This window comes from Lindgomyces ingoldianus (assembly GCF_010093535.1).
Source record: "Lindgomyces ingoldianus strain ATCC 200398 unplaced genomic scaffold BDR25scaffold_1, whole genome shotgun sequence".
Classification (NCBI taxonomy): domain Eukaryota; kingdom Fungi; phylum Ascomycota; class Dothideomycetes; order Pleosporales; family Lindgomycetaceae; genus Lindgomyces; species Lindgomyces ingoldianus.
In genome coordinates this window covers 1650680-1673354 of record NW_022985162.1, presented here as the reverse complement: position 1 = coordinate 1673354, position 22675 = coordinate 1650680, and the positions used below count along the sequence as shown (strand labels likewise).

General features: G+C 46.5%; 8 protein-coding genes across 8 annotated transcripts; 4 read left to right on the top strand and 4 right to left on the bottom strand.

Moving 5' to 3' along the window:
* Positions 1 to 127: 127 nt before the first annotated feature.
* BDR25DRAFT_321053 (uncharacterized protein) lies at positions 128 to 3443 on the top strand (the record flags this gene model as incomplete). The annotated part of the gene is made up of 6 exons (XM_033691944.1): positions 128 to 535; positions 613 to 718; positions 776 to 1219; positions 1259 to 1752; positions 2367 to 2622; positions 3385 to 3443. The coding sequence occupies 6 exons, from the start codon at positions 128 to 130 to the stop codon at positions 3441 to 3443; spliced, it is 1767 nt and encodes a 588-aa protein (XP_033554729.1).
* A 1978-nt stretch (positions 3444 to 5421) lies between these two features.
* Positions 5422 to 7676, bottom strand: BDR25DRAFT_250230 (uncharacterized protein). Its single transcript, XM_033686051.1, has 7 exons — positions 7526 to 7676; positions 7418 to 7477; positions 7324 to 7367; positions 6931 to 7271; positions 5957 to 6876; positions 5795 to 5905; positions 5422 to 5744 (listed from the first exon to the last, which is right to left on the bottom strand). The coding sequence occupies exons 1-7, from the start codon at positions 7631 to 7633 to the stop codon at positions 5556 to 5558; spliced, it is 1773 nt and encodes a 590-aa protein (XP_033554728.1). The 5' UTR covers positions 7634 to 7676; the 3' UTR covers positions 5422 to 5555.
* A 192-nt stretch (positions 7677 to 7868) lies between these two features.
* BDR25DRAFT_299645 (uncharacterized protein) lies at positions 7869 to 9053 on the top strand. Its single transcript, XM_033689205.1, has 3 exons — positions 7869 to 8323; positions 8378 to 8425; positions 8497 to 9053. The coding sequence occupies exons 1-3, from the start codon at positions 8228 to 8230 to the stop codon at positions 8551 to 8553; spliced, it is 201 nt and encodes a 66-aa protein (XP_033554727.1). The 5' UTR covers positions 7869 to 8227; the 3' UTR covers positions 8554 to 9053.
* On the bottom strand, positions 8831 to 10645 carry BDR25DRAFT_207473 (kinase-like protein; the record flags this gene model as incomplete). Its single annotated transcript, XM_033684532.1, has 4 exons — positions 8831 to 9175; positions 9224 to 10057; positions 10205 to 10479; positions 10546 to 10645. 4 exons carry the CDS (start codon positions 10643 to 10645, stop codon positions 8831 to 8833), a joined length of 1554 nt encoding a protein of 517 aa, XP_033554726.1.
* Positions 10646 to 13527: 2882 nt separating this feature from the next.
* On the top strand, positions 13528 to 15133 carry BDR25DRAFT_205425 (kinase-like protein; the record flags this gene model as incomplete). The annotated part of the gene is made up of 2 exons (XM_033684454.1): positions 13528 to 14095; positions 14160 to 15133. Coding segments are annotated over 2 exons (1542 nt in total), but the record flags the coding sequence as incomplete, so codon positions are not given.
* A 1557-nt stretch (positions 15134 to 16690) lies between these two features.
* BDR25DRAFT_364859 (Vps18 protein-like protein) lies at positions 16691 to 18716 on the bottom strand (the record flags this gene model as incomplete). Its single annotated transcript, XM_033696865.1, has 5 exons — positions 16691 to 16775; positions 16827 to 17393; positions 17425 to 17868; positions 17968 to 18359; positions 18429 to 18716. The coding sequence occupies 5 exons, from the start codon at positions 18714 to 18716 to the stop codon at positions 16691 to 16693; spliced, it is 1776 nt and encodes a 591-aa protein (XP_033554724.1).
* A 1314-nt stretch (positions 18717 to 20030) lies between these two features.
* On the top strand, positions 20031 to 21266 carry BDR25DRAFT_321050 (DUF1688-domain-containing protein; the record flags this gene model as incomplete). Its single annotated transcript, XM_033691943.1, has 4 exons — positions 20031 to 20202; positions 20242 to 20340; positions 20396 to 20565; positions 20685 to 21266. 4 exons carry the CDS (start codon positions 20031 to 20033, stop codon positions 21264 to 21266), a joined length of 1023 nt encoding a protein of 340 aa, XP_033554723.1.
* Positions 21267 to 21417: 151 nt separating this feature from the next.
* On the bottom strand, positions 21418 to 22387 carry BDR25DRAFT_338602 (S-adenosyl-L-methionine-dependent methyltransferase). The gene is made up of 3 exons (XM_033693291.1): positions 22275 to 22387; positions 21582 to 22223; positions 21418 to 21534 (listed from the first exon to the last, which is right to left on the bottom strand). Exons 1-3 carry the CDS (start codon positions 22350 to 22352, stop codon positions 21505 to 21507), a joined length of 750 nt encoding a protein of 249 aa, XP_033554722.1. The 5' UTR covers positions 22353 to 22387; the 3' UTR covers positions 21418 to 21504.
* Between the last annotated feature and the right edge of the window lie 288 nt (positions 22388 to 22675).

Sequence of the window (22675 nt, the reverse complement as noted above, 5' to 3'; positions counted from 1 at the left end):
GCCCTATCGAGCCGAAAGATACACTATGACTCTCTAACATACTACCGGCTTTGCAACTGGGTGCATTTCGCCCGTGTGCCGTTGTAAAACTATTGCTGGGCCTGGCTACTTCTCTACCATTCGTGTCATGGATGGTCTTTCGGGGGCAGCAAGCGTTGCCTCTATCGTTGACATAGCTGCTAAAATCGCCTCCCTCTGCTTCCAGTACTCAGTCGCCGTGAAGAATGCAAAGAAGGATGTTAACCGCCTTCAGAGAACAGTTACTGACATTAAGGATGTCCTCAAAAAGTCGAACAGCTCCTCTAGAGACACGGCAAACCACGGCTCTCAACTATACACAAGTTATCATCAACAACTACAAGGGCTGGAAGCACAGCTAGAGCCTGAGAAGGCCCGCAAAGCAATGCACCGTTTTGGTGTGCGAGCTTTAAAGTGGCCTTTCACAAATAAGCAGGTCGAGAAGATGTCTCCAGTCTTGAAAAATATGAGCAGACTTTCAGCCTCGCGCTTCACATTGATCAAATGTAAGTGTTCCGTATCTCTCTCAATTTTAGAGATAACAGTATCTAAATATCATATTCTAATAGCGCTCTTATCCACGACATCGATTAGAAGCTTGACTTAGCGAAACTGCCTATCGCCGAAGGAGCGTCCTTCGACGAGCACATGGACGAGCACAACGCAAGGTGCCTCGCAAACACTAGAGTGGAGCTGCGGCGTCAGATTGCTAAATGGGCTGAGGACGGAAACAGCAAGCCCATATTCTAGCTGAAAGGCATGGCCGGCACTGGAATGTCAACAATTGCGCGGAGTGTTGCCCAGTCATTTGCCGACCAACACCGACTAGGGGCCAGCTTTTTCTTCAAGAAAGGTGAGGGACAGCGCAGTAATGCTTCAAGATTCTTCACCACTATCACTACAGATCTGATAGTCCGTGTACCAGGACTTATCGTAGGCGTAAGAAAAGCACTCGACGCAGACCCAGCTATTCCACAAAGGGCTCTAAAAGACCAATTCGAGAAGTTAATTCTCCACCCGCTCTTAGAAATACAACAGGCTCCATCACAAACCCTAGCGTGCATTATTGTCATTGACGCACTAGACGAATGTGAGCGAGAAGATGACATTCGAGCAATTCTTCAGCTCCTTTCCCGAACTAAGGATATTAGGCCAGTGTCGTTAAAGGTTCTAGTGACAAGTAGGCCGGCCCTCCCGATTCGTCTTGAATTTAAACAAATGATGGACTGAACATACCAAGATCTAGTTCTCCAAGATGCCCCAGAGACAATAATCGAACACGATATGACCCTCTTCTTCAAATATGAACTCAGAGAGGTACGACGTCAGCGCTCGCTATCGCCGGACTGGCCTAATGAAGACCAAATCCAGACCCTAGTCAAGCTAGCTATCCCATTATTCATCTTCGCTGCTACTGCCTGTCGATATATTAGAGATCCACGAGACAATCCCAAAAAGCGCCTAGCAGCCGTACTTCAATATCAATCGGCCACCCATGTTTCCAACCTTGATAGGACGTACCTCTTCATCCTAAACCAGCTGTTTGATGACGAAGATAAAGCAGACAAACAAAGGCGCACAAGCGAGTTCCGAGAAATAGTTGGGAGTATTGTTCTTCTAAAGAGTCCGCTCTCTATTGTCTCACTTGTACAACTCCTTGGAAGCCCGAAAGACGATATTATCTGTCGGCTAGACTCCCTACACTCTGTTCTGAGCATCCCTGTTAACGAGGATGTGCCTATTAGACTGCTCCATCTGTCCTTTCGTGACTTCCTTGTGGATGATCAAAAATGGGAGAAGAGCCTGTTCTGGGTAGACAAGAGAGAGGCACATGAAAGGCTAGCTAATAAGTGTCTTCAACTAATGTCTAGCCCAAGTGGGCTAAGGCAAAACATGTGCAACCTCCCAATTCCTGGGACTCTAAGGAGTCAGATCGATGAAAAGACAATTTCCAGCAGTCTATCACCCGAGTTGCAATATGCTTGCCGTTATTGGGTGCACCACCTAGAGAAGAGCAAACGCTATATTCATGACAAGGATTCGATCTACCGCTTTTTTTAGAAGTATTTCCTATACTGGCTAGACGCCATGAGTCTTCTTAGAGAAACATACAAATGCATCCATATGCTTAGCAGCTTACAGGCGCTTGTAGACGTAAGATTAGGCCAATCTCCCTGCTACAATTTCTGTACTTACCTGAAATGTAGTTAGACGAGAATGCTAGTTCTAGCTTTCTTCGCGATGCAAAACGATTTGCACTACACTTCCAACTTATATTAGAGCATGCGCCTCTACAGGTCTATTCTTCAAGCCTTATCTTTGCTCCAGAAATGAGTGTCATAAGTGAGACATACAAAAGCCATATTCCGAGATGGATTAGAAGGATATCAAAGATAGATGACTGGGACGCTTGCCGCAGCACGCTCGAGGGCCATACCAATCCAGTCAGCGCCGTGGCCTTCTCGCCAGACGGCCAGCTAGTAGCGTCGGCATCTGAAGACGGCACTGTACGGCTGTGGGATGTAGCGACGGGGTCTTGCCGCAGCACGCTCGAGGGCCATACCAATTCGGTCAGCGCAGTGGCCTTCTCACCAGATGGCCAGTGTCTACAGACAGATAGAGGAAACATCTATCTATGCCTATATCCTAGAAGGGCTTCTCCTTTTCAGAACAAGGGGTTATTTAGACTCTTTGTACAGAATCAGTGGGTTGCGCTGAACGAACAACCTTTCCTGTGGCTACCTCCGGAGTACAGGGGAATATTTACAGCAGTGTATGAAGATACAATTTGCTTAGGACACTCATCCGGCAATGTTGCTTTCCTTGTGGTTAATTAGAGCAGCGCTTGCACAGGGCTTTTTCTTATTATATATATTATTAACTTTATCTTTATTTCATAGAGGAAGCCGGGGAGCAGCAAATATTTATGTTGCAACAAATTCGCCTCTCGAATCTTCTAGACTACGGGGGACGGTGCTTATTTTAGAAGCCTAATAATACATATGAAAAGGTACCAGTTTTATTTGTACTGGTGAGAAGCGTAGCCAATCCTTGATCATATTCTCATGTGGAAATCAACTTTGAATTCAGTTGACCAATTACACCCCTGAGTCTTTGAGATTAGAGCTAGAAGGTTCTATCGAACAGAGTTGGCAACAATCAAGTAACTTGCAAGTTAAAACTGTTCTCCGCGTGCTAAGATTAATTTAATTAAGGCAAGTTGTACTATAGCAAAAAGCTAATTCAGTTAAGCTTAGAGCAAATTTCTGCTGAACTTGATTAAATACTGAATTTATTCTAGTAAGGTTATTAGGCTTGCTGTAGTAATAATCTTATAATGGTTTTTAAGTGTTAAGTTTTAGCTAGTTAGCTCTTGCGTTGTTAACAAGCAAGAACAATCAAATTTCGCAACAATCCTAACATAATTAGGTAATTGTAACAATTCGCATGAATCGTTCCATTCAAGTTACCTGATGAACCTACATCCATAGGTTCCGCGTATTTGCCCCGACCCTACCCTGCCCCCTGCGCTACCCCTATCTCCAAATATTTAGCTGCACCTCTCCCCTTAGCTAGCTTAGTAGTTTTCTAATATCCTTTCGTACGAGGCCTATAGGTGTCAATAGAATTTCCAGGTTTTTGAGTCCCCACGCACTCCCATATGCCTCTGAGTGGATTCACACCGCATTCGGACCCATTGTCTTGCCTGCGCCGTTACAGTAATTAGCAAATTGTGTGATTAGCTTAATTTGTTTAGTATCAAGTTTTTAGCGTGTTTGTTCTAAAGCTTAATTACTTCCTAGTATTTTAAATGCAGCTGTAATTACACTTATATATAAATTGTAAGCTAGCATAATTTTATTTGTATAGGTTGTAGATTTTATTTATTATCTTATCTGCAAGCCGTGCCTCTGCCTTAGATTTGTGTTTTAGCTTAAAGCCTGCTCCCTGCTAGCTCTTTATACACTGTAGTGCTGCTAACCTAGGCAAGGAAGCACAGCGCAGCAGTTGTTAACAACGTTGTCTTATAGATAAAGCCTAAGTAGCTAATATAGCACTTATAGTAGTATTTACATACCTAGAAGGCCCACTGTAGAGTCTTAAGTTTGCTAACGCAATAGCTGTAATTGTATACTTAGTTCCTTTTGTGTTGTTGCGTATGCAAAGGCTTACAATAACTAGGTAATTAGTCTTATACAATACCTACAAAGTTATCTATAAGGTGCCTATTAGGGCCTCTATCACTGCTATTATTGCTGCTATTAACAACCTTAGGCTCCTCTGTAGGCGCCTTAGTGGCAGCTTTTGAGCTTTCAGCAGGCGCAGCAATTGCGCCCTTAGGCAACAAATAGAGCAACTGCGTTTCAATCAGGCGCTCGTCAGTAGCCTAGCTTGCAGTAATAGCCAACGCTTTGCGCAGTAAGGTGCGTACAGGTAACTTAGGCTGCGCAGCCTCTACAAGGATAGGCTGTGAGGCAGTGCCTTAGGCTGTTCTGGCGCGTTTTGGAGTAACTTTGTGCCCCTTAGCGCTGCGTTTCGAGCGGACAGGAGGCATCCTATTAGGTAGCAGGAGCAAGTACTACAACACTAAGAAGCGCTATTGCAATAACAATACAGCAACAATAAGTAGCTAGTTGCCTACACAAGATAGGACAACGCGTACTATAGGATAACTAAGCCTAAAACTTAACACTACAAAGCTATTGCAAGATTAAAGCTTATATACAATACAAAAGCCTTAACGTTCTATTAAGAATTAGAATATTTTCTAATTAGAAAGATAATTTAGTCCTGTTTTGTTTAGAAAATACACTAAAGTTAGACTAATTTAGCGCAACATAAAGAATACGTTAGGAACAATTAGGAACTAATTAGGAGATTGTTTGTTAACAAGTCTAGTTAGCTCTTGTAGTAACTCTAGCTACTTTAACTTTACATACTTTACTGCCTCTTGCTGCTAATATGCCCCTTGGACGCATTAAACGAGCTGCTAATGCTGCTAACAGCACTGCAGAACAACCTACAGAGCGCACTAAAGCTACTGCACAAGACACTAAGAGCTAGCTAATTAAGTTTAATAATACGCAGCGCACCTTACTGCGCAAGGCCTTAACAGAGTCGCAGTTATGGGAGAGCCAGCTGCGTGATACCTAGCCTCAGGAGGCAATTGTTGCACCTGCTGCTTTAAAAGCAGCTACATCTATCCAGCGATTATAACGACTGGAAACGATTAGGTAGACCCCTGGTAAAGGGGTCTGTGGCTAGGGAGAAAGCTGGGGATCTCTTGCGTTCGCCTTACTTGATGCGGATTTCAAGAACCCCAAATGTGACCTCTTTCAACATAAGATTCTTGCACAGTTGTAAGTAGAACATGTACAATAAGAGTAGCTAGATATGTAGAGAAGAAGGCGCCCGGTGTATAGTGTAGGTATATTAATATTTTCCGCAATGACAGAAAGAGTACCAAAGGCAGCCAGAAGTTTACACAGAAATGAAGGCAGATAGAATACAAATGTTCGCCCAGATTTAAAACCCTTTTATCCCTCCAGATCTCCCCTATCTTTTCTCTTCCCTCTCGAGTGCCGAAAAACAACAATATAATACCATAACCCAATCGTGAGCGCCGTAAAGGATATAGTTATCAATACATAAACCCACAGGTATGTTGACACAGTTTGTGTACCAGGCTGGTTAGACCAGTTGAAAAAGGTCATTGAAAACATGCTCTACAAGGTATCAGTATACACACCATGATTTATGTAGAAATAGCACTCACAGCGAAAAATGTGCCTGGCAAAAAGATCATCGTTACCAGCGCGATCGATCTCATATGTCTCGAATCTTGGTTTGTAGCTAGTGCTACCTCAACGTTCGTTTCGCTATGTGACTACTTTTATCAGTGCTTACTCCCCAATAAACTTCTGTGAAATAGACTGACCCATTGCGTCGCCATAGCCATGCCCTCAACACGCATGGTACAATCTCGGATCTTGTCGTCGTTTTCGTCCCTGATTGACATGAGGCGGGACTCAATTTTAAACCCAGCGTCGCGCATCTGGCTGTAGGTGTCTTCTCCAATATCGTCCTGATTTTTGCCAGTCATCTGGGAAAGTCGCTCCGTCATTACGAGCTCGTTATTCTTAGTTCCCAGAGGTCCAAGTTCAACGCACTTGTCCTTTGATAAACATATGCTGCTATTCAAATTTATAGGCATCGTACAATCCCACGTCCGGGTGAGATCTGCATTTTCGTCTTGTATTAATGGTTCACATTCTGCAGAAGCTTCTACCTCGAACCATTCATCTCTTGACGGGCTTCTAGAGTTGCCGACGCTCCTAGTTTCAATTCGTTCGGCTGGTCGCCCAACTCTAGCACTGTGGCTTGGATATAATAGGTCATTGTTTCCATTCACATTGCGATACTCATCCCTATTGAGCTGCCGACAATGCTGAACCATTTTGGCCAATTGGATGTTCCAGCTTACGAGAGAGTTCCTAAGGTATGCAAGATCAAGATACGCAGTACGTTTTTCCTTGCTCCTTGCCTCTGCCTCTGCTCTCTGAGGGCCTTTGAGGTTATTGGACTGAAAATCGAGCTGAAATATCAGTGCCTCGAGCTTATTGCCCATCTCTTCAACCAAAGTCGTGTGTCGCCTTGCTTCAAACTCGGCAAACATGCCGGGCAGGAGAAGTGGGTGCGCCGCCTCCGCTTTCACTCGAGCCAACCGCATGACAATTTCCTTCTCAATAGAGAAAGGGCAACCGAAGAGGATCGCAAAGGTCAATCTGCTTTTAGGGAAATGAGTGGCTGTTAGAGCAAGATCCATCTCCCATGCGTTCGAAGATCGGCAATTGTATACTAACATTCTAGAATTAGCCATGATGGCTTTGTGTTGTGAATTAGGAAAATTACCATAAGCTGGCTCAGTCATTCTCACTTTATTGCAAGTAAATACTGGTACATCTGTCCGGCTTACAACTCGGGCAATGGATCCATGTGTGTGGAAGCTACTAGTGATCTGCCAGAAGGTATCTCTCGAGAATGGTATAGTTCGAACACCTCGGCGGCCGCTCAGTATTTGGCGTGCTGCGCTACTCGGATTCGACTGTTCTTTCTCCTGCAAAGGAGAGAAAGTGTCTGCTCTTCTGAGATCACATACTAAATGGCTCTCCTTATTCGCTCGTTCAATCCAGTCATCGGAAGTTACCTTTTTGACTCTCTGCAAAGCCGGTTCTCCACTTCGTTTCGCCAATCTGGAGTTCGAAAGTTATTGCGAGATCTCATTCAATGGTTGGAAACTCTTACAGCAGTACTACTCCAGAGTCACTTCCATTAATAGATGGGAGGTCCTGAGAGCAATCAGCAGCCCTCTTGATCTTCCTGCAAATAAGCTGCTCACATTTTCGATCCATTGAGACCACTGTTTCTCACTTTCTTGTGAAGATATCTCGACTCGCCACTGTGTTGTAAGCACGGACTCCAGCCTTCACGCGAGGACAGCACGTACATCTTGACTTGCTAGCATTCGAATAACGGTTGACTCCTTAGGCTCGTACTTGAACACCGTCTTCAGGTCTTCTTCGCTCAGATTGGCATTATCGCGTGCCCAATTCATCTCAGTAGGAAGTGGTTCTGTATTATTTTTGTGAAAGAGCAATCCAATGTTTCGTGACCTGTCTGCCGGTGGATGCTAGCTTTTGTAACCGGGGCGATCTTAAACCGGTGAACAAAGTGCCGCGCCCTGTGCGTTAGGTGTACAACCATTGGTTCGCTTCATATGCCACATAATTGAAGAGTGAATCTCTCCTTTCCATTTCTGGAGAGGCTGAAACTTTGAGGGCATTGAGTGATCCACGTCGATTCCAGCAAAGCATCTCAGGGCTATCTTTAGTCCTAGGGCCAACGTGAGGCTTATTTCCCTCACGCTCTCTTCTCTCAAACGTTACACTACTTGATTGGTATTACGCTACATTGCTACTGCGTAATTGGCTTGGCTCTCCTGAGGCAGACCTGGGCTCACCGATTACTCACGAATATGCCCGCAAAAAAATTCGGTAGCAAAAATTGCGAACCGCAGGACGCCTTAAGTCAACCTCGGAAAGCTTCTGTCGAGCTCTAGCTCTTCATCACTCAATCGTCGTGGTCCAACACCCTAATCTAGGAATCTTTCGATCGCGTCAAACCCCCCGACAAGCATCCCATCCCCGCCATGAAGACCATCATCATCCACGCCAGATACACTGACCAGTACGCCCTGGAAAACTTTCTGATTCAGAAATTCGGCTACGAGAAAGTCAGCATTCGAGTATGTGCATACCCATATCATGCCGGTCGAAAAGGCGACTGATATCTAGCGAAGTGGACGCGTGGCAAATACCAATGCGAAATCCCCAAATTGCTGAAACTGGTACGTTCGCCACATATGCCACGTTCACCTGAAGATACTATATGTTGGAAGCACTTGCTGACAATACCAAGGACGAACTCGAAGAACTGAAGCAATCTGTGGCAGTTGAGCATTACCAAGAGATCTAAAGAGCTGCGTAGCACTCCCATTCCACCCTCCGTCACGTTTAGCACAGAACCTAAACGACCGTCTTACATAATGCTACAACAACAAGCCTTCCTGGAGCTACGTACCTATAGAATATGAAATAGACGATGCGGGTCTTGTGGCCTTTCAGGTGTTTTGGGAATCATCAGTGGATATTGGTAGCAAGAGAAGGGAGAAGCGAAAACGTTCGGATAGAAGAGGAAGCTACCACACTTTAATTTGACACACTCCCAAAACTTCAGCCTTACTCTACTCTCTCTAATCAACCTGTTCCATCTCTGGCTTTGACTTTGAGTTAATCGTCTCTCCTCTGTATGTGTCCAATATAGGGGAGAAATTCTTGACCCTATCTCTTGCATGTTCATTTAATTCAGCTCTTACTCCAATTGGAGGAGCGTACTTTCGCTCTTTGGGGAGTGGTATCTGACCGTAGTCTTTTGCAGCCACATTTCTATGCAGCTCTTCAATCTTGGCAAGCAGTGGTCCGGATCGGATCCTCTCCATCTTCTTCGACAACACTACTATCATTTTATCGTGAATGATGTCGAGAAGGTCGTGAATATACCCCGTGCAGCCGGGATGGGCGTGCAGAGTGGACATCCACTAATATCTGTTAGATCTAGAGCCACCAGTACGTGAAATGCGCCTTACCTCAACAACCACCTCTTTCACTAGAATTACATGGTGATCATGTTCTGTCTTTTTTATATCGAAGAAAATGTTGGTATTCATCTTTGAGCCGAGGTAGAGCACCTTAGCCCGGTCAGCCTCAAACCGTTCGACCAAATCTATGCCTCCAAGAACCCAGCACACCATCTCCAAGAAGAGGCACCCTAGAGTCCATATGTCGAATGCTCTGGATATAATGCCACCCTCCTGGTCGCACTCTGGGGGTCGATAGTCCGGCGAATAGGGAATTTTTTTGCCGGGCTGATTGGAACGAGTTTCTAGGCGATGAATCGCCGAGATCCCCAGATCACCTATCACCAAGATTCCCTCCTCATCCTTATCCGATTTGAGCCAAAAGATATTCTCAGGCTTCAAGTCTCCGTGTCTTCCATATCTCTTGTCTTCGCGCGTGTCCAGATGTTTCGGGTTGTGGATATTGTGCAGACCGGAGGTGAGACCCCGAATCTGCCTCGAAACCCATTTCATTGTGCTTAGATTTAAGGCTCTGGTCTGCATATCATAGCATGGTTTCTTCCGCTTCCAGTAGTTCCCGAGATCACAGTCCGCCCACGGAAATACGAGGAAGTGACGGTTGCCCCAACTGTAAGACATCAGAAGCATGATGAGATGGTCATGCTTGTCGCTGAACATCCTCAGCATCTTAAGTTCCTTCTCAAAATCTTCAATGCCTTGGCTTTTCATTATCTTCAATGCGAACATTCCATTACCAACTCTGACTTGTGCTAGCTCATGGAATCCATGACATGCCGGATGGATACGCATACAAGAGATAAGGCCGAAACCCCCATCGGTACGCTTGTCCATGTCTTCCTCGGTCCATGGCAGTATCGTCCGGTGGTGATATTTTGCGTGTTTTATGGGAGCTTTTGGGTCGGATGCGAAACAAAAGTATGGGATCAGGAATTGGTATTGGAAGTTGTAGAATTGCTCAATTTCTCCCACTTTCCATTTGGGGAAGCAACGGAGCTCTTTCAGTGGAGACTTCCTAAGTGCGAGCTTAAATAGGCCATTTGAGTTATCTTTGTCGCATTGCACTAATGGTAGAGCATCGTCGCTTACGCCTGCCTCGATAAAACCCCTGATACTAGCCTCCTGTTCGCAAAGGACCAAGATTGTAAATATCTTGAGATATCGTTTACGACCAGGTGCGACACCTTCGGACTGCACGTCAGGCTCAATGGCGTTTTCGGCACCGTTTTCAATGTCTTCACCAAGGTCTTCCTCTGGGGCAATCCGATCCAAATACCATTTGACTCCATGACCCCAGAGGACGTGCCTAGAACATTCCTCTGCCTGAATGCTTTCTAATTCTTCCTCTACCCTTTCTCTTGACATGATCTTCCGTAAGAGCTGGTCCGGCCAGAATGTTTTGCCCTCATCCATATGTGAAATCTCGCATTTCCTCAACAGCGCTCGCAGATTCGAGTAGTCGTTTCCTCTGCAAAGACCGTCTGGGTTCGTGTCTTTCGGCTCCAGTCTCACCAAAGCGCCCATTGTGGTCACTCGGCGAAGCTGGTTGTTGAGTTGAAATATGGGATCGGGTGGCGCCATTGGAAGCTGGATCGATGGGTCTGTTTGCAATTCGTTCAACGACTAATCTTAAACACTAGTACGTAGATATAGCTAAATAGTCTTGCGGGATAAAGAAAGCGTATGTTTTAGTAAGAAAATAAATCAGAAGTCGCCAGGCTAACCTTGGGTGCCGCTCTGCATTCCCACCTTTCGTTTTCAAGTAATATTTGATAAGACCCTGATTTTGTTGACCACTTTCACGACCGGTCAATACGTCCTTCATAGCTGCCTATACGTAACAAATGATTGGTGGCCTTTGCCCACGATTTGCCTATTGCCTACAAATATTTGAAGGACGATATGTGCACAGCCGTGCGACATGCCAAAAGCCAAAGTTGAAATATATTGGTCGACATGTCGGCTGACTAGTGTGAGGAAAGGGTTAGGCTTCAGCCTTACCATCCATCAGTGCGCAGTGAGGAGGCTGCTCTACGCAAGACTGACCTGGCGGTCTGTTAGTGTCGATGCAATGAAGATGGTTCTCATTGCAACCCTTATAAGGCTGGCTCGGGCCTCGCTGTTCACTGGTGAAGTGCGCAGGAAAGAAACTGTTAGTTCCACGTTCACAAGGCTGCTCTTTCCCCATCGTTCGCTGGTGTAGTGAAGAGGCCGTTTGTCGCAGTATTAATCCAAATGAAATTCTGCAACCATGAACTCCGAATATACGACTATAAGGCGCGGGCATGGCCGTTACATTGTAAGCTCCAAGGAAATGGCAAAACGAGCGGGCCAACATGACCCAGTAAACTTGGTAGGTTCTTCCAATCCAATCATGAGATCGTTCCGGTAGCATCCATCACTAGTATTCAACTCAACTTTCCAACGTAAAATAAAACAAAGAACTCCTTTAGATTTTATTTTCACCTCGACCGCTCTTATCGTTACGAGTCACTAGCCAGTATCTCTGACGTTTGATCTTCTCCTATGATGGGAAATCAGCCTTGGCCAGGTCGAATATCATGATCAAGAGAAAGGGCCTTACTATATCTATGTCCTCGGTAGAACGTATATTGTACACGTTATGTCGCATCTTCGAGTAGAGAATGTTAAACACGTCATCAGACCATGCATTACCCGCTCACCTCGATCTTGAAAGCGCCACATCTGCCATTTGCACTTAACTGCAGTTCCACAGCCTTGAAGAGATGTCTTGGATCCGGAACACATTTTGTATGCACGACTCCAGTGAATTTGAGGTCTTCGTTTGTGGTGGCCATAGAAGGGGATCGTACCTCACGACTTTGTCGACGTATCGATACTCAGAGTCGAGATAATTGGGAGGTAAATATTTTTAGAGTAAGAAATCTCTCGGAATAGTAACGAAAGTATCGGGGGTAGATTCGCAGAAAGGGGAAATCGCGGGATCTTCAATTTGCCAGAATGTATGCCCTTTTTTTCAGTATGTGCCTGAGGGGTGGGGGTTATCTTTATTGGTGTCCAGATTTGGTGTGTGGCTGCACTCTTGGGGCACTGCAATGTTACAAGTACAAATTGATTGGGTATACGGAGTCCGTGGCATCTACATTTCGTCCTTCGTGTCATCCTCAATTTGGAGGATCTTCATATGTTCACCCTATCTTTGCAATGTTTCGGCTACTTTTCTTTTGTGTAGATGAAGTGAATCTCATTATTGTTCAAAATGCACGAGCTTTAAGGAATGTGTCAATATTTTGATGTTCATTTCGGCCAACAGCGTTCGAAATGTGTTGGATTTAAGACTTATATGCTTTTACCGCGTTGCCATTTGGTAATGTCAGCTGAGGGATGCTACGGGCTCCCATCAGCCAGAACGCGAAGCCCTGTCTCAGACAAGCATGAGGAAGGATGGGGCCAAAGGAGGATCTGGAGCGAGGTGGGCAGGACAGAGACGAGCGAAGGCAAAAAGGCAACCAAACGAAAATTTAGTATGATTCGTCCTGAGATGATACGCTAGGGTAACGAGGCAACGCCACGGCTCTACAATCGAGCCCCTTTCCCACCCATTTGGGCTCATCGGGGCGGCTTGAACTGGATGCTCAGTCTGACTGCAGAAGGGACTGTCCGCGGCCCGCAAGACTTTTCGGAGCGGAAAGAAGGGGTACACAATTGCGCAATATCTAGAAAGACGAGGGCCAGCCAGGTAAAACTAGGTGGATCCATCACTTGGGTTTCTATGGATGAACGCACCCGAAACTCGCAGGACGAAGCGATGAATAGTGTTACCAGCGGAAACATCAAATCAGGTTCTGACACGGTATGTCCCCCAACTAGCAGGCTTCCTCCAGCTCATTTCATCTTGAAAGGGAATCAACCGGTCTGAGCCTGCAGATTTCAGTCAACAAGCAATTCCAGCTCTGGAAGCTCTGGAAGCTCCAGTCATCAGCCTACCAAAGCCAATCACATGCAATAAAGACGGTGAAACATACCTTAGTAATCCAAATAATCTGTACACACCTTCAAAGAGTAGCGCCAGTAGCTTCATTAGAGACGGTGGCGACGCCATACAACTCAGCAGCACTGCCAACTCATCTCGCTTTGAAACTCCAATTGAGCATGTTATCTCTTCAGATAGGGAAGACCAAAACGCCGAATCTGGTACGTCATCGAAGAGCCAAAGCATATCTAAGAATAGTGGTGTCGATCATGGCAATCGCAGCGAGAATACGCAGTCGCAATCACTTTTAGATAAGCTTAGGGCAGCAAGGCTACCGTCTAAAGATGATGACGGCAAATTTTTCATACCAGTAGATAGGCTAGATGAAATAGTCACTGAACAGACAATACGCAAGGAACTCAAGACACTGAGTGTTGGTCAGAAGAAGGATCGACACACTCTCGCTGGACAGATCTGGAGAGCGCCTTCATCGAAACAAAAAACGACCAGACGGAAGATATTTGCAGTGCTGGCTTTAATGCAAAAAATTGATTCAATCTTAGACTTCATCGAAGAGGGAGTTTACGACAACAGGCTTCCATTCGTATATGCCGAGGATCAGGTTGAGGTGTGCTGTAAGAAAACGGGACAGCCTATTAAACTTTTCCAAGACAAGGCGAGATGGAAACCGCATGAAAAAGACCTTTTTCAGACCTACCAATGGTGGATGATGACACCCTATTTTCAACTTAGTTGCGAAGGGGAGAAGACTGTCCGTCGTATGCCCGTAGAGGACCTGGCTGTGCTCCCATTCACGGACGTAAAGACTACATCCGAAGGCGGATTCTCAGTAGTTCGCAAAGTAAAAATACACTCGGCGCATCACAATGCGCAGGATTTTTCGGTACGTCGTTCTTCTCAATCTCATATACGATCAAACGGCTAATAGACCCTGGCAGGCTCCTAGCCAAGAGCCTGTACATTTCGCGGTGAAAACTCTCAATTTTCAGGCAGACGCCAACGACCTAGAGAACCAGGAGGTGCAATCCCTCATCCGCCTGAACAACGAAAATCACCCCAACCTCATCAGGCTTCTGATGACTTTCCAGCACAAGAAGCACCTGCACTTGGTATTCCCATGGGCCGATGGAAATCTCCAAGACTTTTGGAGCAAGAAGTATCCGGACCCCAATTATCCTCTTCGAGACTACGATTTGGCTAGGTGGATGGCACAGCAGTGCTTAGGCCTCGCCCTGGGCCTTAGGGCTATCCACCACAACTGCGTTGATGAATCTCAAGCTCAGGAACAAGGCTTGGAGCCCGACGCAGCCCAGAAGAAATACGGCAAGCACGGCGATTTCAAACCGGAGAACATCTTATGGTTCAAGCAAAGTGGTGCAACCTCCGCCAACAGTGTAACAGGGGTTCTCAAAGTTTCCGACTTTGGTTTTGCTGACTTCCATGCATCAGCGTCAAAATCGGATATCCCCAGAGACAATGTTCTTGGCATAACTCCTACTTATCGAGCACCGGAATGGGATGTTCAGCGGAACGTGGCACCCTCATATGACCTCTGGTGTTTCGGATGTGTTCTGCTCGAATTCGTCGTGTGGTTCCTGCGCGGTTGGCAAGGGGTGCAGGAGTTTATGAATAAACGATTGGCCGATTCAGTTCATGAGATTCCAGGATACGAAGAGGATAAGTTCTTCAATCTTGATCCCCACGCAAGACAAGACATAAGAAAGGCTGTAGCGAAGAATTCTGTCCGAACCGAAATCCAGGATTTGCGCCAACACGAGAAGTGTAGCGATTTCATTCTCGATTTACTCGACCATGTCGAAGATTACCTCCTCCGCATGCGGCCAGAGAAAAGGGCCAGCTGCGACAACACCGTTAGTGTGCTCCAAAGAATCGTTGAAAAATGCTTTGCGGATGCAAAGTACTGCACCAAGCGACAGCAGACCATTCGGGAAAAAAGAGGAACAGATTTATCTGAGCTCACTCACAAGTTGTCTCCGAAGTTGAGAAGAAAGGAACTCAGTGCTGTTGCGCAGTCACAGGCAAGGCCCTCCACCGGTACGAATATAATAGACTATGGAAGAGGTATCACTCTATTAGAAACGGAGAATAATAAACGCTCGTCTGTAGCGGTTACTTCAGCGGAACCAACACCCCCTCTTGGTACTCCTAACGATGGTCGCTCATTGTCATCACCAACTTCACCAGAGTCAGTGCCTCTTCCCGATAGAGCGGAAACCGATAAGTCATTGCCTACTACTCCAGAGTCAACGCCTCTCCCTGGCAGAGCAAACGCCGACTCATCATTATCAGCTCCTGTACCACCAAAGCCAACTCCTCAGCCACTGGGCCTAGGCATCGAACATGACCCACAGTTTTTAAGTGTAGCTCCTTCACATGTTCCTCGAAGCGAAAATTCAGACAAAACCTCCCAAGGAAGCAATACGAATGCCAAGGAAAGTAGCAAGGAAAGCATGCTAGTAGAGACAGGTAGCGTTGTAGCAAAAAGTGACGAGAATGCTCCACAAGAGAGCAAGAGCCTTTGGAAACGGGTTTTGCGCAAATTAAAAAGGCGAAACTTCCATTTTAGACTTCCCTGTTTTGATCCCGACCGACGTTAGCAAGACTTATAGATTCGATGGACTCCCTTTTGAGATACCCTGGCTTACCTACTTTCCTCTTCTTATTCGGAACACCCCGTGACCTTTGTAGGACAAAGAACGTGGGGAATTCCCTCCTTATTGTAATCTTAAGTGCGGTACTTTTTTGTTTAAGTTGTATTACGTAGACTTGAATTTCGTAGTATAGCTTGCATGCTTGCGTCAAGCGGGTGTAGTCCTGCCCAATAGACTGAACCAGCCATCAGTCCACCCTTCTATGCTTCTCTCTACCTCTTTTATTTCTTCACTATTTAGATTAATAGTTATACACAATATTGGGTTCCTTGCCGCTAACATAAAAAAATCTTTGCGAAATGCTCACTCCTCTCAGAAAAGGAAACTTGAAGTATTGTGAGTTGTACAAATTTATCGGTTCAGCATGTGCGGAGATATAATTCGAAAGCTCTCAGCAGCCATATCTACCTTTAATCTCTTTTGATGCTCAAGGGTCCCAGTGCATCGATGTAATAACCAAGATATCGCCCGAGCTGCATAACTTCTAACGGCAAGAATTGCCAGTCTTACGGCATTTGACATGAGCTGCGTATCGTCCATGTACCGCAGGTTGCATATACAGTCACGGTTTAAGATACATCGGTTTGTAAACAAGGACTATCTTAATCATGACACCATCAGGCTGGAGATTGATATTTCGTGAATGAAAGATAGAAATGGGCTTCTTTCTAATTTTTCGAAGCAAAACAACTTCAGAAACTTAAATCTCTATTGCACGTGAATGCAGGACAAGCTGAATTATCAATGCGTGCGTATTATCTCATGTTAGGTATCTAAACATATCTCAACCACAAGTATCTCCTCTCACCCCTACAGCGCCCATTCCTCTCTATCATCCGTCGCAGATATAAACGGCTCATCAATCAACTTGACGGCCATTTCGCTACGCAGCACACTGTACGCACATTTATTAGCAACGATCATTGACATGAGCTTAAAAATTTACCAAGAAGACCCCACCAAGGCATCCAGCTCTCTAATCGCCTTTTCCCTCTTTGCACCCACACTCGCCCCCTTACTAACCTCCATCTGAAGTTCCGCGATTCGCTTGCCTCTTGCAATACCCGCAAGCTCAACGACCTTTTTAGCGAGACAATCGCTATGAAAGGCGTGCTGGCATGGAAATACGAAGAACTGTCTCGCCAACAACGGCAGTCCACAGACATAGCATCTTTCTCCGGGCTCCACAATTGCGTAGCATTGTCCGAGGGTCTTGATGTCGGTTTTAATGTGTGCGGCGGTTTCTTCACTCTCATCCATTTTGCGTGAGTAGTCTTCGAGCGCGGCGCAGATTTCTTCTTTAAAGTCATCGATCACGACAAAATCCAGGAAGAAAGGTATCAAATCCTCTATCCTCAGCAAATCGACTCGACGCAGGAATTCGATTGCGGTTTTGATGCCTGATGATTGGGAAATTACTTTCTTGGCGATAGCAAGCCAGAGTTTTTTCTCGCAGTGCTGGCTCAGTGTCAGACCGGTCGGCGACGCTGCTTGCGAGATCGACTTCGTCGTACTCAAGGGCAAGGTCGACAGCTTTGACGTACTGGCTTATGGAACTATAGATGTGGACGCAGCTTTGGACTCGCTTATGCTGTATGCAAAGACGGAGGGCGAAGTCGGCGTCATAGTTCTGTTCGTGGGCGTACGATTGTGCTTTCAAATAGTCGAGAAGCGCAGATTCGTCGTTGATCGGATGTGAGGCATATATTGATATGAGTGTGTTGTGGACGGCAGCATCAGTCGATTGATGTTGGTTGATCTCAAACGAAAGGTATCGCACGGCCTGGTTCAGGTTCAGCGGGGCTTTCGTGATGTTGTTGTAGTTTAGAAAGGCGGGGATGAGCTTTTGAGCATCAAGGTTAGCCTGCCTCATCATAATCTCAACGAGATCTACTGGTACATGCTCCATCAGGACGCTGCTGTACTTGTAAAAGATATCCGGATTTGTCTGCTTCTTAAGCACGTCCAGAGACTCTTGCCAGCGCTCCCTTTGCAATTAGTATGCAAGGACGTAATTGTAGTCATTGACAACGGTTGCAAAGAACAAGAGCTCCTCCTCTCTCCCATGACTGCTAATAATTCCATACACCGTCTTGCGATCAAGATCAGTCCTGTACTTTGTGGCAAAGTCCTGGAAGTCTTTCCTAATCACGGACAGTTTGTCTTGAGTTTCGGCTGTGTTCATGCTCTCCGAGAGCTCGGCCTTGGTTGTGATGGTGTCGTCTAGAGTGTTGAGCTTCGCCATGTAGAGTTCAACGAGCCAGGTAGCCACCATCACTCTCTGCATGACAGCAGACTTCTTTAGAGTTGTCAGCTTTGCCAGGAGATACTTCCGTAAAGCGTCTTGTTCTCCTTTGTCGATGAAAGTGAGAGCCACTTGCTCAAAGGGCTTGGTGCTCCGACCGTACACCGAGGCTGCCTCAAGATACTGCGCCTTTCCAACCAGATAGTCGCCGGATGCCGTTGCCACAGAGTCTTTCTGAGATGAGGTTTTGGCAAACTGAGAAGCGGCCTCGAAATGTTAGGCTTTCAAGAGAATCTTCCACACATCTCTACTTTCGTCGGTGACAACGATCTCGAATATTTCTTGCGTGGTGAAAAGCCAGTACGTGTTCTTCTTGATGTCTGCAACAAGCCCAAGAGCGCTCTGGCCAGGCTCCAAAACACCCTGATCCAGCACGACTGTATCGTCCAAGCGATTAATGGCTATTATCCTTCCTTCAACGAGTTGCAGAATGTGCCATTGGCTGAGGATTATCGATGTCACCGCATCTTGGGTCTTCTTTGCGCGGCCGCCAGCTTGTTGCGATGGTGGTATTTGAGATCTAGGCAGCATCTTTGATTCTGACAAAATCTGGTTGCCCAATTCTGAGGTGTCCACCGATAGATGCAGCTTTCCATGTAGCACCCCTGAGAAGTGAGCCAAGCAAAAGCTCTGTCCGAGGTGGTATGGTCCAAAGGAGGGATATCCTGTATTTCTGGAGAAACGCTCAGACAGGAAGGAGCACCGGGTGACACGTTTAAAACCTCATGAACAGTGGCTGTCTCGGTTTCAAAGGATAACCGTCAACCCTGCGCTTCAATCACGAAGCTAACAGCGCTTTTACAACCCGAGCCCAAGGTCCCTACCAAGAAGTCCAAGAACCTGCAACCAATTTCCCCCACCAAAGGATCAGGCTGGGGTTTGGTACACGGCACAGCCTAGTTACACAGCCTAGCTGCTATGAACTGCCGCTAACAAAGGACAAAATGGCAGCACAAGTGCGATTGCTGAATGCACTCAAGGAGGGGAAGTTGGAGATTCCTTGAGTGGATTATGAAGCTAGAAGGGGAGCCCAAGAAGGTATATGAAGTGGAGAGTTTACAAGTTGAAGAAGCCTGTGAAGGGTGCTGGCTATAAACCGATCGACAGAAATCGGAGAAGAAGAGCAAGAGGAGTATAACATATCGAGCTTGTCGATCCGTCTGCGGAATATCCTAGGTCATGGCAGCCACTGTGCTCCCTTCTTTGCTGTGGCTGTCGGTTGCGGAGTGCCTAGGTGTCAAACAGTATGAGTGCTGCACTGGGAATCTCCAAACCCGTCTCAGGGCAAGAGGAAGGGTGAGGACGCCGAGGAACCCAAGCAAACGCCGAATAAAGGGGAAGCGGCCTCAAAGAAGACAGCTGCTAACTCAGCAAAGCCCGCACCAGGCCCAAAGCAGAAAGAACCAACAGCATAACGCAAGCCAACAAGCCCCGACGAAGATGAATGACCCACCCTCGGAGAAAGGCTCTACTCGGACTTTCTCTGCAAGCTTACTATGTCCAATCTTTAGCTCGCTGTCAAGGTAATTGGCTATGTCCTGATTGCGCCATTCTTATCCTTCTAGAGCTAGATCCAGGCTTTCTGGATCGTTATATGTGGGTAATGCCTGCTTGAAGAAAAGACTCAGAACTTGATACCGGCTGACACGGTAAGCTCCCCTATATGCTTGCAAATGGATATCATATCCCGGACCTGGTTTTCCTCGCACTCATCTAACGCATCAATGAAATAGACCATAGAAGACGTTCCAAGGCTCCGTATGGCTTGTTCCAACAGCATTTTGAGAGATTCAACTCTCCACTGATGATCTACGCTGCTGCAGGCCAAAGCATCTGGACGATATAATGAAGCAAGTGCGAGCCCCCCATGGCCGCTGGCAGCATTTCGAGGTAGGTGGTGTGCCTCGCATCGCAAACATGATACAAGATTGGAAGAAAGGAGGGTGCGATGACCTTGAGATCACCCGTCGTCTAATCGATCTGTTCTTTGTCTCTGTCCTCTTGGATGCTGGTTCTGGTGATTACTGACGTTACGTTGAGCCTGGGGTGGAGCAAGAGTATGAGCGGAGCGAAGGCATTGCAGTGGCTAGCTTACACATGTTCAATTCGCTGGCTTTTGCAGCGGAGAAGGATGCGAAGACGCATTTGGTTGACGGTAATCACCTGTGGATCTTCAAGTGTGCTCATGTGTTAATTGAAATGGCTCACAGGCAAGGGTTTAGAACAGCTCAAGACGGATACACTGGAAAAAGGGTTTCAAGTTTCGGATAGTAACCCAATGCCCGGTGTTGACACTCGTGCAGGGCTGCTCCGGAGTTTAGGGGAATCCTTACTTGCTCATTCTGACGTGTTCGGTGCCGAAGGTCGCCCAGGAAATCTTGTTGGTAAGTCCACCTAGCTACGCACTAGATTATTCTAGAAAGCTTGCTGAGGCCACCCCCAGATCACATTGTAAAGTCTGCTAGAAAGTCTTCAAAAGTGGACATTCTCATACTATAGGATATCCTCCAGTCACTTATCATCCCTATCTGGCCTAGCGATCGCACAACCATCGGCAGACACCCTATCGGCGACGCATGGCCATTAAGTACTTTGCAGAAACAAGCCACGTCCTCGGATTCCAAGGACAGCAGCGCAGAATACATTCAGCCCTTTCACAAGCTCACCCAGTGGCTTACTTACTCCCTAATAGTGCCTATTCAACGAGTCTTAGGCTTGCAATGGACTAACACTGAGTTCCTGACCGCCTTAGCTGAATACCGCAATGGTGGTCTCTTCGTCGATTTGGGAGTGCTGTCACTGAAAAAGGAGGTACTCAATCGAGGCTTGAGAGCATCTGGCGGGCAACTACCACTCTTCGAGGCAGGAGATGATGTTATTGTTGAGTGGCGGGTCATGACGTTGGTGCTGATTGACAAACTGTACAGCATGGTTCTATCTCGGATGAACGGAGTTGACTTGACCCTGGCACAACTACTTGAGGCCGGCACGTGGAAGTCTGGTCGTGAGGTTGCGACACGGCGTCGTCCGGAAACGAAATCGAGCCCGATTATGATCAAAAGCGATGGTACAGTATTTTGACTCTTCCATATCAGCTATGAAGCCGACAGGAATAACTGGAAGGCTGAAGTCCATTAAAATAGAGGTTAGGATTCTCGTTAATATACCATCTTAACACGTGCATGACATAGATAATGCAGGATCTCTAGGCCCTTCTGATATTCATATATGAGCTTGTGCGTCTCCCGAATCAAAACACTTATAGTAATGTTGAACACTCAATAATAGGAAGAGACTTTGTGAGCTAAAAACGACTCCGTCACAACATTTCACTCACTTCCAGTTCGTCCTTGGTGAATCAGCACAATGTTGCAAGAAACGTAGTGGAATACTAACTTCTAACTCTCCAGGCATTATCAGTCCCCTCACACCCCAGCTCCTCAGCCCTGGGTGACCCCTCACATATTCTCTATATTTTGGCGCGCCTGGTCTCACCACATTATCAGCCACTACAACGGAACCCGTCTTCAGCAACCCAAGCTCCTCGCAAACCTTAAGATCCTGCTCATACAGATCCTCGACATGATCTATAAACAGGAAATCGATATGCTCCAACTCGCCGTCAGCCTTCAAATTCCGAAGCGACTCATCAGCAGGTCCTGTCACAACGGTGACAACTTCCGTGAGCCCGGCAATGGCGATCAGCTCCTTTGCGATAGCAGCGAATTCTGGTTCAAATTCGAGGCTCCAGAGGCGGGGCGGGCGGTCAGTTCCTGCACTCCTCCGCATTTGGTCTGCGAACAGGATCGCTGAGTATCCGACGTATCCGCCCAGCTCAACTAGAACTTTTGGTTTATTTTCAGTGAGGAGGTCGGCTACAATGCGGCCTTTGTCGCTTCCGATGTTGATCAGGAAATCCTCTTGGCTGGCGAAGTCATCCATGGCCTTCAACACCTTCGACGGGCTATCATGCATTTGTGCGAACTCGGAGTGTTGTTTGATGTACGCGAGGAGTGCACGTTCTCGACCGCCTTTCCACTATTTTTAGTTAGAAAGTGTTTAAATATTAGCGGAAAGAAAATAGCGGACCTCTGAATACCCTTCGTCCTTGAACTTCTTTAGGGATGGATATTTCTCGAATATCTCCTCGGGCATTGTGGTCGACATTCCTAGAGAAGATGTTCGAGAGAAATAGTTAAAAGGGATACGGAATACAAAACGGGAGGACTCGACCTGTCTGGTTCCTTTATATACTCCTCCTTTGGATGACAAAGCGGGCTGCTGACGCGAGCGTTGACTGAATGCGGTCTCGTAAGTTTGGAAATTTCGCAACATGATGCAACGGTCCCAGCTCTCTCACTGAGGATGCATTGACGCTGTGTTGTAACTGGTGCACATTTCTTCACTCAAAGTGGTGAAGGAGTTTCCCTATTCATTGGAAGAGTTTGATAAAACGGCGGGAGAGCTCCTACTTATGTGCGACCTTAACA